Source organism: Phodopus roborovskii, unplaced genomic scaffold (assembly GCF_943737965.1).
Source record: "Phodopus roborovskii unplaced genomic scaffold, PHOROB, whole genome shotgun sequence".
Taxonomy (NCBI): domain Eukaryota; kingdom Metazoa; phylum Chordata; class Mammalia; order Rodentia; family Cricetidae; genus Phodopus; species Phodopus roborovskii.
Window position 1 is genome coordinate 17,410,958 of NW_026126585.1, and position 15,292 is coordinate 17,426,249.

Consider the following 15,292-nt stretch of genomic DNA (forward strand, 5'->3'; position numbering starts at 1 on the left):
CCACAAGCACTGTTGGGAGTGTGAGAACTACAAGTGGTTGTGGGTTTTGGAGGGGTTGCTTGTTTTGGTTTTTCAACACAGTTCCTGTGTAGCCTGGCTGTTCTGGAGCTCACTGTAGACTGGCCTGAACCCAGAGATCCACCTGTCTGTGCCTCTGCCTCCCTCGTGATGGGATTAAAGGTGTGTGAGCCACCACCGCCCAGCACTGAAGATGCGTTCTGTACGAGCAATGTGCAGATCTACACACGCCCAGTAAAGGCTGTAACTGAGACCAGTTAATGCAGCCTTTCAATCATTTTCTCCCAATACAGTCAACATACTCTTTGCATCTTTAGAGAAATGCCTAAGAAATGTAATTGCAATAGGGGTTGGGAGAAGCTAAATTTGCATTATTTCTTGACTCTTTGAGCATATCATATTTTATGTATATAGTATATACCTATATATTTCAAGACGTGAAAATCAGGCTTTAGACCTAGAGTCGTCAAAGTTCCAACTGTTCTCCAGGTGGTCTAGTGCTTACCAAAAGGCAACCCCTCCAGACTTCAGATGAATAATGCCGGAAAAGGCAACTCAGCCAAAGCTGAGGAAGACTGAAGCCATGGTAACCAAGAAGAACCACTTTACCAAGTGCTGGCAATGTGTTAAGAACGCAGCAGAGGCAGAGTACAGCACTGATCATCACACCATCGAGTTTGGCACAAGCATGCAGAAGCTGAGCCAGAAAACAATCGTTAAGCCACATTTATTTCACCCCTTAAGTAAACCTAAAGGGAGACACACACCCACCAGGACAACATCCCCTGCTCCAGGGCATCCACGGTTTGTTCAGGGAACTCTCTCCATCTGCTTCAAAGAGACAACTTTTGCTTGCAGAGGTCTGTAAAGGGCTCACTGTCCTTGGGCTTCTGTTTGCTTTTGGTAATTAAGTACCCAAATTCTGGTTGTCTGGTTTTTTGTTTTTCTTTTTTTTTTGTTGTTGTTGTTGTTTGTTTGTTTGTTTCTTTGACTGACCCAGGCTCACTTTCTGTTCAACCAACATTAATATTCCCCTCAGTGTGGGGTAAGGCTGTCAGCAGCAGTATTAAACAGATGCTTCTTAAGAATGTTCCTTAAATAGCATTGGGTGCAGAGTGATAAAAACCACAATACTTTTGTTGTTGTTGTTGTTTAAGGAATACTGTCTCTGTCCTGTCTAGTGATTCATACCTATAATCCTTACACTCCAGGTGGCTAAAGAGGATTAAGGTCAAGGCCAGCCTGGGCTACATAGCAAGACCCTGTCTTAAAATGACTCTTTTAGAGGCAGGGAGGCTAGACTGCAGAGCTAGGAGTTGAACTCCAGATCTGGAGTATAAGAATATTTACTGTCTTACTGCCTACCTCCTGCCACACTCAGGAGGGGAAAAAAAAAAAAAAAACAAGGTGTTCTTCTTAGCAAAAGAATAAACAAAATCCCACCAGTGATCCTCTTCTCAGAGCATGCCAGTGACAGCAAGAAATTTGACCAAACTTTTCTGTATGGACAGAAGACCAGGCTCCTTAAACCAGACAGGATGATTTTAAAAAGAAAAACAAAGGTTGCAAAGGACAGAACAGGGCAGAGAAAAGCACTAATTGCTTCGAGTTTAAGGCTGGTTTCAACATGCAGTGCATTTTTTTGAAAATGACCTTTAGCATAATAAAGGCTTCCTAACAATTTAATGCACATACAATTCTTCCTCAACTGTTTTTACCTTTCAGTTAATACATGTCTATGTGAAATACTCAAACTAACTTATTTTCTTCTTTATTTTTCACATTCTGCCTACTCCTTTTTACTACTATGTACCACAAGAAAAATGACTGGCCTTTGAAGTTATGGTATAGCAAAAAAAGACATGGGTCAGAATCCTCACTCTGCATGGGCCAGCAGTTTCTGGCCTTGGGTAAGTCAATGATTCAACTTCTCAACCATAAAATGGGAATTCAACTACCTTGGAAGACACAAGGGTGAGAGACACAACATGTTAAGAACAGTACCGGGGCACACAATCATTATCATCACTATCAGCCTCATGCAAAAAAACAAAAACCCAAAATACACAATCAGCAAGACCATCAATATTCATGAAATAAATACCCAAAAAAACATTTTTTAAAGATGCACAAGTCAATCTTATACGATTCTGACAACCCTGTCACCTGCTTTATTTCTGGAGAAGAGTAAAGGGAAAAGGGAAAAAAAAAATATTCACTTGAATTTGAGGAGCAGCAACGATGGAGCAAACATTTAAACCCTGGGTTCCTCTGATGCACAAGGGAAAACTTCCTTGCTTGAAAACTAAGAGTCTAATCTTTTCCCTGGTGCAAGATCACCCATCTTTGTTGAGATAAAAGAATAAAGAACAAACTCAACAGCACCAGTTGGGTTTAAGACAGAAAATGAGGCCAGGTTTCTCCTTTGAAATATGCAAACTTTACATTAAAATGTTTATAAATCATACTTGTTTTTCCTCTTGATTCAACCTTTCCACCTCCTGTAATTGGAGCCCCAGGAACCCAAACAGAATGTGCATCACTAATCAGGTATACGACCCAGCTGCCCTCCAAACAGAACCTGATTACTAACAGACTAGACTGGAAGCCGTCCCAAAGGATAGGCAGCAGTAGCTACGCCCTCAGGGAGAATGGGTACTGCGGATGCCACCAGTCAAAGAGTCGAACACTGTGCACTGGGTCCAGGACGACTTGCACACCCTGTTCACTGCGCAGATGCTGACCACCACGGACAGGAGAATCTTGAAACACCAATCTCACACGATGATGCCGCATGTCCGTACTCACATTAATAGTAAACTACGAGAGAAAGGCACATTCAGCATTTACATTTAAGTATCCTTGGTTTCTTGACTTGGTCTACACATAATACACCTTGGTTCAGTCTCAAAGTTCACCTCTTAAGTTATGATGCCAACATATTCATAAAGACATAAAGGGGTTCAGGGTGATCTTTATAAGAATTATGCTTTGTGTATATAACCTGTTAAAGGGCCTTATTGATAAACAAATAGCTTAGGATATATGCACACATTCTACCACAAAAGACATTTAACTGTTATACATATAGCATAAAGATGGAATTCTGTTAAGACACTGATGAACAAGTCAAGTATGGAACCAAATACATGAAACCTAAGCCTGAACCCACTGTTTTGTTAAAAAAAAAAAAAAAAAAAAAATTCTCCAAGTATTTATATGTAGGTTTATATCAAATTAGTATGGCATGTATGGAATACAAGTAACTGTGAGGTCATTAATGTGGCTTAACATGAAAGGAGGGAGAAGTGCCTTGACAAAAATAATATTATGACACAATTTTAACTATAGAAAATTAGCTACATATTAACAGACCCCAGAAAATTAATTGTCATTATAGGGCAGTGGCAGTCTGAGTCACGTATACTTTCCATATAAATTTGTGCATTACTTAAATCTTCATGATACATACATTATCTATTATTTAAAAAATTAAGATTTTTCATCATAGAGAAGAACTCCAAACATCTCTGAACATTGAGTCTAAGACACACAGAATATAAATAGCAAATGACATGAACTTTCTGGCAGCCTATCCAATCCAAGTAAGTATTTTTAAAACATGGAAAGTATATGCTACACACACATACTTTATTTCCTCCTCTAACTATTGGCCATGGTCAGAAGAATCGGAGCATCACCTAAGGCCACGGCTAGTTCTATTTTGATATTCCATTATGGAAGCACAGGAATGCCCAAGGTCCTGACAATGCTCACGTGTGTTTATCAATGTTCCCTTCAGGACACCACTTCTCAACCACTATGATCCCTGCACACACAGGACGATGTGAAGAAAGCCTTCCCTTAAGAGGAGCAAGCAAAACATCCTCAGATGTAATTAGCTTCTCCCCGCATCTGTCTTTCTGACGTGCAAATCTGATTTCAGACTTAGTTTTGCTTTTATCTGGGAAGTGTTTGTGCTTTTCTCTTTTGCGGGTTTATTTTGGTGTGTGTACAGTCACTTGAAGGGAGAGAAGGGGTGTACCCGTGTACTATTCTGGTTTTAATTTCTGGCTTTATTATTCTTTAGAGATTCCTTCCCAACAGTTAAATCTGAAACTACAGGTACAATGTGAATCTGCAAACGTGCTGAATCCCCGCTTACCAAGGTGAATATCATCCCCATGACAATAGGGACAAAGATGAAATTGAGGGTGGTGACTTGCAAGAGGCAGCAGTCCTGGTCGGGGTTGGTGTGGACATCCTCATACTGAATGGGGGGCTGCAACCGCTCCATACACTTGCTCTTTAATCTAGGAGGCTAAGGGGGAGTAAGTATTAATCTAGTGGCTTAGAGGAAATGTACATGCTCTCTAAGACGCTATGGAGGAAAATCCAACAGGTAAACTAAAGTTAATGAGATATATTTTTCTGTCATCTCTTTGTATACATACTAGTTTCTGTGCAGAGATCAAAGACAATCTACCTGTTCAGAAAAGGGAAAGAGGGGCTACAGAGATGGCTCAGTGGTTAAGCGCACCACCTGCTCTTCCAGAGGTCCCGAGTTCAATTCCCAGCAAGCACTTGGTGGCTCACAGCCATCTGTAATGAGATCTGGCGCCCTGTTCTGGCCTGCAGTACAGGCACACACGCAGGCAGAACACTGTGTACTTCAAAAATAAATCTTTTATAGGAAACTAGAATAGGTAAAGAGCATGTTTACATCAGACAATATTTCCACCATCTGATAATAAGTGGCTCTAGCAGCCACTCCCCAATGTTTGAAAGACTGCAAATCGCATGTGATTTGCCAGAATTCAGGGTATCTGTTGCAGAACTGAACTCCAAATTCCAGGGCCCATGAGACAGGGTTCACCAGTCTCAGGACCAAAGGAACTCTCGGCATTCAATACCCTGCAGTGCTTCTGGCCGCCTGTCCCATTTCTCTACTCCTCGGGCTTCCCCTCAAAAAAAGTGTCTAACTGATATCACCGGCTGTGAGTCCCTAACGAAGATACGAGAGCCACATTTCTTCACGAGAACCACGTTTTTAAAAATAAACTAATAGGGAAACACGATGCCTGACTTTGGTTAGAAACTTTGTGGGCCCAGCAGTGGTGGTGGCACACGCCTTCACTTGGAGGCAGGGGCAGGCAGGTGTCTGAGTGAGTTCAAGGCCAGCCTGGTCTACAGAGTGAGTTCTAGTACAGCCAGAGCTACAAAGAGAAATCCTGTCTCAAAAAAAAAGGGCAGAGGCTTAAAATGGATTCAGCCCCTTTTAGCCTCCCTCACAGCTATGTGAGGGCTGTCTTGAAAATGAGGGCCAGCGCCTCATCACAGAACATGTAAGTGCCTTGGTCTTGGATTTCCTGGCCTCCAGAACTATGAGAAAATTAATTTCTGTTCTTTATAAATACATGTGTGTGGTAGCACAAAAGGATTAAGACATGATGAAGCTCATTCAATAAGTTACCTGAAAGGTGCTGAGATGCCTCAGCAGTTAAGAACCCTTGCTATTCTTAAAGGACTCAGGTTTGGTCCCAGGCACCCACATAGAGGCTAACAACTGTCCATAACTCCAATTCCAGGGAAGCTGGCACCTTCTTCTGGCCAACACAAGGCCAGGTACAGGCAGACAAAACACTCGATAGACAAGCCATACATGGCGGCTCACACCTTTAATCTGGACATTTGAGAGACAGCAGATAAACCCCTCCAAGTTTGAGGCCAGCCTGGTCTACATGGCCAAGTTTCAGGACAGCCAGGGACGCATAGATTATATACAGACTGTGTCTCCAAAAACAGAATCCTCATACAAAATTAAAAAACTCCTCATTTTAAGGAGGGATAGTGGTTTGAACATATGAGTGCAGTGCCCTAAAAGGCCAGAAGAGGGTACTAGATGCTCTAGAACGTGGATCCTCTATAAATGCAGTACACTGTCTCACCCTCCCAGCCACAAAGCTCTCCAAACAAATAATCTTAAAAAAATAAAATTAAATGTATACAAATACAGAGACAAGAAGGGTACATGCCTGTTTTTTGAACTTGAAGTTGAACTCCCACATTGGTTCTTGTCTGTTCCCAACAATCTTTCTGCACCAGAAAAGTAAGCACTGTAAGAAAAGCAAAAATAAACTATGGGAATGACATTAAAATGTATTATCAAATAACAAAAAAATTAGTAAGCAAAAGTATCTCTGACAGCTCTAGAGCCAACTACAGTTGTGATGCAGAGGATTTACTTAGGTACACACGCACCCCAACCTGACACTCGGTGCACCATGAAGACTGTCACAATGCTAGTCAGGAAGAACAGGGCCAATGCGAGTCACCTCAGAGGCTTACTAAGATCAACCACTGTGTTCCCATTAAAGACAGAAATATGTATCTACAGTGTGGGGCGTTTCCTGATTCAGCAGCCACTGCTCTACATTAAAATATAAAGGCAGCAAGTAGCCACCAGGCAAGATGGTTAACAGAGCCACAAAGCAGCCGAGGAGGGCTGGCCCTATGACAGGAACAAGCCACTCGGGACCTTCGAGGGACAGACAGCTGTTATGGAAACCACTGAGCTAAGCTGAGTTCAGTCTAAAGCAAGCCCCTCAACGCAGTCAGGCCATAGCTAGGGTTAAGCACAAGAAGTGAAGTACCTCCCAGGGGACAGGGGTGGGTCGTCCGCCGTGCCAGCTGCCCTGCCTTCAGACATGCCCTGGACGTCCTGCTGCTCCAGCAAAAATAATGGGCTTGGCTTCTAGGGGAAAACACTTCTGCTGCCATGACAACGGATCCAGTGTCCCACACAAGCTATGCTACTGGAAAGAGAGAGAGGGGATCAAATACGAACAGCTGGCGTCCAGGGGAGGGGGCAACTTCCTTTAGGCATGCTGGCAACTGAGTGCCATGCAACTGTAGGCACAAAAGTGGTGAGGCCATGCACCAGGCATCTGCCACTACAGGACCCAGATCCTCTTCAGAGGGTCTCTACCAGTACAAAAAGAGGGTGCCAGGGAGCCTGAGCTCACTACCTGGATTAAGAGCTTACTTTTCAATCCACTTTGGCTTCACGATCTACTTGAAAGAAAGAAAGAAAGGAAGGAAGGAAGGAAGGAAGGAAGGAAGGAAGAAAGGAAGGAAGGAAGAAAGAAAGAAGACAGGGTACTAAGAGTATAAGGATATGGGTATTTTAGAGGTCAAGCAATAGCCCCTGCATTGTGCACTGGAGCCACTAAGACGGGCAAGCATGAGGAGTCTGCCCACCAATGCTGCCCTGCTCCACACCGCGATGGTCAACCTAATGATTACCACTCTCCTCACAGTGACTCTCACAGCATTAAATGATGCCAGGGAGGAAGACACTGTAAATGTGAGATGGGACACTGTCCACTCACACTACAAGCAGAAGCAGCGTCAGGGTGAAACTCTACCCATGCAGTACACTACTCCTGCCCTAAATCCATCAGCTAGCATTATATTAAACAGTTGGGTCCAAGGTCCTCATGACCTCCATTGCTAAGTGTTGCATGGAGGATCTTGGTTACCTTGAAATCAATGGTACCTTTCAATTCCTGGAATTAATACAGCCTTAGGGCTCAACTAGGAGAAAAGAGTCATATAACAGGTACAAGCATAAAGGCAAAGCAGAAGAGAACAGGAAGGGCTATGGAATGGACTAGAGTTGTAATAATTACCCACACATGCAAAAGATAAGGAAATTACACGGTATCATTTGAGTAAGACAAAAAGGCTAAGAGATCAACTTGCCTAAATAACCATAACAACGTCACTCATCTAGCTTGGTAAAGGTGTTCACCAGGGAGGAGAAAATGGGGCAAGGACTAATAGACCAACTTATTATTCAGAGTACCAGAACCCTGAATACAGTGTAAAAGTATAAACTGTGTAGAGACTCCTAAGATAAAAGCAGACTAAAACAGGAAGAATTTGGAACCCTAAGATCTATGAATCTATAGTCTCTGAGACAAATTACCACAGAGCCTAGCAAAAGCCTGGCCGGGGCTTACCAAGTAAAGACGTCTATACCAGAATCCTTTAAGGAAGTCAACAATGAAGTGGGATCTCAGATGCCGAGATTACATTAGAAACAGACACTGCAGTTCCTGATGCTACGTGCGTCAACACTAAGCACTTGGTGAGAACTGTAGTACACACCTGCCATTCAATTTCTACTCTTCCTGGCCCAAACTATCAAAACCATTCTATCTACGCTGGCCAAACGTACAGTACATAAACACAAGCTAAAGAGACCAAGAAATACACTAAAAGTACAAGAAAGCTTTAGGAAAAGATAGCATATGCCAGCCTAGAACAACAGAAATGTGTTGCAAGAAAGGCAACTTCTGAACCCTAGTAGGTTGGGATCAAGAGCCCTCCCCAACAAGAAGCTGCAAACAGGAGCAGACCCACCATACAAGAGTCCATCAGCCAAACCCCAACAGCAACGGTCACTTACTTTGGAATTCTTTAGTGTGCTGGGAGTGCTTTCTGGAATGGCTGGATTCTTGGAGATTCGAGCAGCAAATGGTTCGTACATATGGTACAGAGATCGGATCACACATGCCCGGAGACAGCGCAGCTTCTCCATGGACTCTGGTCGAAGCCGCAAAGGCAGAGAAGCATCCAGCGTGTAGTGCCTGAAACATGACACATGACTCCTACCAATATGTGACCTGTCTCTCCTGCACTTACTCCGTCCCCAAGGACTCTCGGTTTCCATGTGAACTCTGTTCTACTATTCCACTGCGGAGTACTAGCTTTCCCGTACTCACAAAAACCGCCACCATCACCATCACCATCTCCTGAATTATTGATGGCTTTTGCTTCTTCATCTTGTAATCCTGTAGTTCTCTACCTCTCCTGGTTTAAATTTGCCCTATTTCAGGCTCTACAAAACTACAAGCCTCTAAACTGACAATAATATACTCTAGCTGCTCGAAAAGGGCCTGTCCTGGAGACTGGAGAAGAGACACGGGTCCCTGTCAGACATCTCAGCACTAGCATCTATCCCAACCACAGCTCTGCAAGTCAGGAAGTCCTCTACAGCTCTGCTCCCCATGTAAAAATCTAGCACTTTTACTGACCATGTAATAAGATAAACCTCTGAGGGAAAAATCTAAGCTCTTTCTGGGGTCTGAAGTAATACCGCTTACAAAAAAAAAAAAAAAAAAAAAAAAAAAAAAGGCACTAGCCATGGTAAGGTGGCGGCCATCGGGAAGACACCGCCTTCATGAATCAGTAACATAAGATGCAGAGAGACATCAAGAGGTCCAAAGCTAGGGTCATGCCAAGGCACAGAGTAAAGAAAATAAGAAGAGCCCATCATCTGGGGCCTAGCTCCACATCGCAAACAGCACGAGCAGCCTCAGAGACAGCCCCGGCACTCTGCCCCGCACCTGCCGTACAGCCCCGGCACTCTGCCCCGCCCTGCACCTGCCGTACAGCCCGGCACTCTGCCCCGCACCTGCCGTACAGCCAGCCCGGCACTCTGCCCTGCACCTGCCGTACAGCCCGGCACTCTGCCCCGCACCTGCCGTACAGCCCGGCACTCTGCCCCGCACCTGCACCTGCCGTACAGCCCCGGCACTCTGCCCCGCACCTGCCGTACAGCCCCGGCACTCTGCCCCGCACCTGCCGTACAGCCCCGGCACTCTGCCCCGCACCTGCCGTACAGCCCCAGCACTCTGCCCCGCACCTGCCGTACAGCCCGGCACTCTGCCCCGCCCTGCACCTGCCGTACAGCCCCGGCACTCTGCCCCGCACCTGCACCTGCCGTACAGCCCCGCACTCTGCCCCGCACCTGCCGTACAGCCCCGGCACTCTGCCCCGCACCTGCCGTACAGCCCGGCACTCTGCCCCGCACCTGCCGTACAGCCCGGCACTCTGCCCCGCACCTGCCGTACAGCCCCGGCACTCTGCCCCGCACCTGCCGTACAGCCCGGCACTCTGCCCCGCCCCGCACCTGCCGTACAGCCCCGGCACTCTGCCCCGCACCTGCCGTACAGCCCCGGCACTCTGCCCCGCACCTGCCGTACAGCCCCGGCACTCTGCCCCGCACCTGCCGTACAGCCCGGCACTCTGCCCCGCACCTGCACCTGCCGTACAGCCCGGCACTCTGCCCCGCACCTGCCGTACAGCCCGGCACTCTGCCCCGCACCTGCACCTGCCGTACAGCCCGGCACTCTGCCCCCGCCCGCACCTGCCGTACAGCCCGGCACTCTGCCCCGCCCCGCACCTGCCGTACAGCCCGGCACTCTGCCCCGCACCTGCCGTACAGCCCCGGCACTCTGCCCCGCACCTGCCGTACAGCCCCGGCACTCTGCCCCGCACCTGCACCTGCCGTACAGCCCCGCACTCTGCCCCGCACCTGCCGTACAGCCCGGCACTCTGCCCCGCCCCGCACCTGCCGTACAGCCCGGCACTCTGCCCCGCACCTGCCGTACAGCCCGGCACTCTGCCCCGCACCTGCACCTGCCGTACAGCCCGGCACTCTGCCCCGCACCTGCACCTGCCGTACAGCCCGGCACTCTGCCCCGCCCCGCACCTGCCGTACAGCCCGGCACTCTGCCCCGCCCCGCACCTGCCGTACAGCCCCGGCACTCTGCCCCGCACCTGCGGTACAGCCGGGTCCAAAAGGCAGCAGTGCAAGTGACAGTCCAAGCATTCTTACAAATCAGGGCAAAGTTCACAATGTCCTCAGGACGGATATAGGACGCCAGCAACAGCCAAATGTCCATAGGGTACTCTTCTCCTGCCCCATCCAGATCCTCTGAAAGAGAAAAGAACAGCACCGTGCCCCACTGTCACCACACACCTAAAGGTGCTCACCCCATTCCCTCACCTGCACTTTAAGACGGGGTGCAAGAGAGCCCCTCAGCTTCTGACGATTCTAGCTGATAGAATCCACTGATGTGCTTAAGGCCTTTGCTGTGTGTATATGCGTGTGCATACACTTGCATGTGTGACCACATGCTATGTGGGTACATGTGTGTTTGGAAGCCACAGGTCGATATCCAGCGTGCTCTTCAATTACTTTTCTAGCTCGTTTTTTGAGATGAGGTCTCTCATTGAACCTGGAGTTCACCAACCAGGATCCAGCTAGACAGGCTGGCCCTCAAGCCCCAGGAACCCTGCTGCCTCTGCCTCTGCCTCTGCCTCAGCAGCACTGGAGACACACTCACACTGCCAGTGTCCTCTTTTTACATGAGTGCTGGGGCCCTGAACTCATGCCTTCATGTATGCGCACCACGTGCTTTACCAATTAAGCCATCTTCCCACCATCAACGGCCTTTAAAACACAACTGCTTGTATGTTATTATAAGTTTTCAACGTTCCTTTGTGTATATTTTAACAACCAACTCCAATAATTCTTCAACAGAAATGAAGAAACTATTATTAATTTTTTTGGTTTTTGCTCTTTTAGTTTTTCGAGACAGGGTTTCCTTTGTGTAGTCCTGGCTGTCCTGAAACTGGGCTGGCCTTGAACACATAGAGCTCCACCTGCCTCTGCCTCCCAAGTGCTGGCATGAAAGGCTTGCGCCACCATCACCACTAGTGAACAGACCCTGGGGCGCTGACTGCTGTAAACACCATGACCAAAAGCAACGGAGGAAGGCGACCTCTTACAACTCTCAGGTCAGTCTGTCATGGAAGGGAGTCAGGACGGGAAACGAAACAGAAACCATGAAGAAGCCCTGCTCACTCACTGGTGTGCTCCGCATGGCTTGCTAGCCTGCCCTTTTATTATTGTTACATTTCATTATTTATGCCACAGAGTGTGAGCATGTGAGGGTACAAACCCTGAGATCGAGAGCCCTCTCCCTCCTGACATGGGTCCCGGCCCGCCCATACTAATCATCCACCCAGAACACGCAGCACAGGCCTGCCCGCCAGGCAAGTGGGCAGGGGCGTTTTCTAAACGGGGGTTCTCTCTTGCCAGATAACTCTACCTTGTGTGAAGCTGAGAAAAACAAACAAACAAACAAACCCCACCCAGGGCACTGTCTTTCGGGGGACCCGTACGATATTAGCACCACATCAAGCAACTGATAAATACCTGAAATGCCAGCTCCACTCATTCTGGCCGCCATGGGTCCCATACAGACACAATTACATACATACAGACAGACAGACAGACAGATGTTCCCACGCACAGGCACACTCACACACACTTTTTTTTTTTTTTTTTTTTTTTCAATAAAGGGGCTGGAGAAATAGCTCAGCAATTAAGAACATTTGTTACTCTTCCAGTTTGGGTCCCAGCGCCCATCAGGCCACTCCTAACTACCTACAAATTCAGCTACAGGGAATCTAACTCCCTCTTCTGATCTCTGTAGGCATGCATACACATCAAATATTCACAAAAACACACATACATATACATAAAAATTGTATTTTTAAAAGATAATTCATACCCACTATAATTTCATAAGTAAAATAATAAGTATTGACAAGGATGTGGAAATATTACACTGTTCATATGTTGTTGCTAGAAATATCAAATGATATGGCCATTTTGGTAACTCCTCAAAAACTTCAGAGAACCACACAATCTACCTATTAGAAATGAAAGCATTTACCCATACAAAACTTATCCCTGAAGTTGCTTTATAGTGCAAAATAGCCAAACACGAGGCAATAAAAATGAAGTGTTGGGCCAGGCGGTGGTGATGCTCACCTTTCATCCCAGCATCCAAGAGGCAAGGGGACAGGCAGATCTCTGGGTTCGAGGCCAGCCTGGTCTACACAGCTAGTTCCAGGACAGCCCAGGCTACATAGAGAAACTCTGTCTCAAAAAACAAAAAACAAACAAAAACAAACAAACAAAAAACAGGACATTAAGCCCAGTGAAAGAAATCAGACTAAAAGAACACAGTATCATTTCATTTGTATGGAATGTCTACAACAGGTACACGTGTAGAGAATGAAATTAGATGAAATTAGATCAGGTGGGGGGCAGGGAACAGTGATGCTGATGGTTTGGGAATTCTTTCTGGAGTGATGGAAATGTTCTACACTTAACTCAAAGACAGCAGAACAATCAAGGAGATACTCCAAAATACAGGTGATGCACACATATACTTGTAGACAAACACTCATTCAGTACCTAAAATTGGAAATGTATATACACCCACATATGCATGCAGATATAAGGAAATATGTATATACACATAAAGGAAATATATATATATGTGTATATACACACACACACACACACATACATACATACATACATATATATATATATCACACACACACATATGTATATATACACCCTTAGCAGAATTAAGAAGGAGTAAAGTATAATAAATATTGCTATCAATTTTGGGATCCTGGAAAAGAGAGATATCACTGGCAATAACTAGTATAATAGCAAGATCATCTCTTAGAGCTCCCTATACATTGAGAAAGGATAGCATCAATCACTCTAGACAGAACTCAGAATGTTCTGGAAAGCAAGCCCCATACCTTTGTGTCTTTTGCTTTTCTTTTTTCTAGAGACTGATCTTTCATGAGTGCTTTCCTCCTGAGCATCCATCTCATCACTGCTGTCCATGACGTCACACGGCTCACCCACCCCAGAAAGAGCCTCCTCTGCAGGAACCTGGGAGGCTTCCAAGCCACAAAGAGATTTTACTAGGAGAAAACAAGGAAAGAACTAAATGCACCTGGTCCGTCCAAAAACACTCAGTCAATGTATCAGCAACCATGAAGGAGACAGACAATGTTAAAGAATGCTGAGGGCTGAGGATCTATAGCAAAAGCTGAAACCAAATTGCAGTATTTTAATAAGAAAAAAAAAAAGGGAGGGAGCAATTGACAAACTGTCTCCAAAGTGTCAGAAACTAACTCCTTCCAAATGCCAGCTTTGGGAGAGGGTGCACAATTCACACACGTGCGCCCTGCAGACAATAAAAGTCTATTCTCAAGCACCTCAACTCTGAGGAGCAATGAGTTAAGAGAACCAGGATCCAATTTAAGCCCCTCCTTGCACTGGAGACTTGTGACATACAACACAAATCTAAGAGATCCAACGGCAAAAATCTTGAACATGGCAAAATAATAATAATAATAATAATAGTAATAATAATGTCAAAGCAATAGATGTCAATTGCATGGTAAAACATACATAAATTACAGAGGCAGAGGGGCTGGTACCAAATTGTGTGGAATTGTGTTGTTTTTTGGTTTGTTCTTTGGAGACAGTATCTCACTAACTAGTCAGACTGCTGTGAAAACCGCCTCCCCAATGCTGAGACTAAACGAATGCCTACCCCACCTGGTTGTGTTTTAAGTCAAGGAGCAAACAAAGTTATCTCAGCTCTAGAACCTGCCAGCAGGGCTACACACACCCATCTCACCCCCAACATGAGAAAGCAAACACTGAAAAGAGCAAACACGTTCATGGCCAGACGCCCAGAGAGCTGCAGGGAAAACACCGGGGCAAAAACCCAGGAAAACACAACACCCAATGCTGCCTCAAGGGCTCGGGCCTAGAAAGATCCGCCAAAACCTACCTTCCTGCTGGACAGCGTTGGCCACGGCTTTCTTGACCCGTCCAGACCTCACCACCGCCGGATCCGAGTTGGCATAATCCGCCACGGTCACTGGAACAGAGCAGAGCGCCGGGGCGTCCTCAGACTCCGGGCAAAGTCTCCCCAGACCGTGCAGACCCCGCAGCCCAGGCCCCCTCCGCCGCCCGGCCCCGGCCCCGCCCCCCGCCGCCCGGCCCCGCCCCCGTCGTCCGGCCCCGCCCCCGCCCGCGCGGCCCCGCCCCTCGCCCACCTCGGCCCGAGCAGGCGTCGTGGGCCCGGAACTTGAGCCGCTTTCCTCTCTTGGGCATGGCGACAGTGTCCGAGTGAGGCCCGCTTAGCTGTCCGGGGCCCCGGGCCATGTCTCGGCCCCGAGAGCCGGCTCCCGGAGCCTCGGAGCTCTCCCACCCGGCTCCGCGGCCATCCCGCACCGAGGTGGCGGCTATCGCGATGGTAAGCGGCGGCTCTGGGTCCCCGGGTGCTGACGCCGCTCTCGGGGAGCCAATCGCCTCCGGGCCCTGCAGACGTCATCAGCCAGTGCCCGCAGTTAGAGCCCAGGCTGGCTCCCTCAAGGTGGCGGGCTGCTCCCTGCAGGGCGTGCGCCTGCCTGCAGGGCTGCAGGCCTGCCTGGGGCTCAGTTCCCAGCCGGCGTTCACAGCCTGCTCCCCCCCATCACTCCCGCGAGAGATTCTACCCACGCTTGAGCTCCACTTCACCGTCTAGAT

General features: G+C 47.4%; 1 protein-coding gene across 2 annotated transcripts; it reads right to left on the bottom strand.

The window, feature by feature from the left end:
• Nucleotides 1-985: 985 nt before the first annotated feature.
• Nucleotides 986-15,038, bottom strand: Tmem183a (transmembrane protein 183A). 2 transcript variants are annotated; one of them, XM_051203927.1, is made up of 8 exons: nt 14,821-15,037; nt 14,553-14,642; nt 13,504-13,671; nt 10,648-10,804; nt 8,492-8,672; nt 6,054-6,134; nt 4,184-4,339; nt 986-2,838 (listed from the first exon to the last, which is right to left on the bottom strand). In XM_051203927.1, the coding sequence occupies exons 1-8, from the start codon at nt 14,927-14,929 to the stop codon at nt 2,653-2,655; spliced, it is 1,128 nt and encodes a 375-aa protein (XP_051059884.1). In that variant the 5' UTR covers nt 14,930-15,037; the 3' UTR covers nt 986-2,652. The 2 variants fall into 2 exon arrangements, with proteins under 2 accessions (XP_051059884.1, XP_051059886.1); XM_051203929.1 differs by lacking the exon at nt 6,054-6,134 and having other exon boundaries at nt 14,821-15,038.
• Between the last annotated feature and the right edge of the window lie 254 nt (nt 15,039-15,292).

Excerpts from the sequence above, each read along its gene's own strand:
- Tmem183a (XM_051203927.1), bottom strand. The coding sequence starts at position 14,929 with ATGGCCCGGGGCCCCGGACAGCTAAGCGGGCCTCACTCGGACACTGTC. Across the intron at positions 8,673-10,647 it reads TGGACCCGGCTGTACCGCAG|GCACTACACGCTGGATGCTT; the intron begins GTGCGGGGCAGA and ends GTCATGTTTCAG. Across the intron at positions 4,340-6,053 it reads ACTTCAAGTTCAAAAAACAG|CCTCCTAGATTAAAGAGCAA; the intron begins GCATGTACCCTT and ends ACTCCCCCTTAG.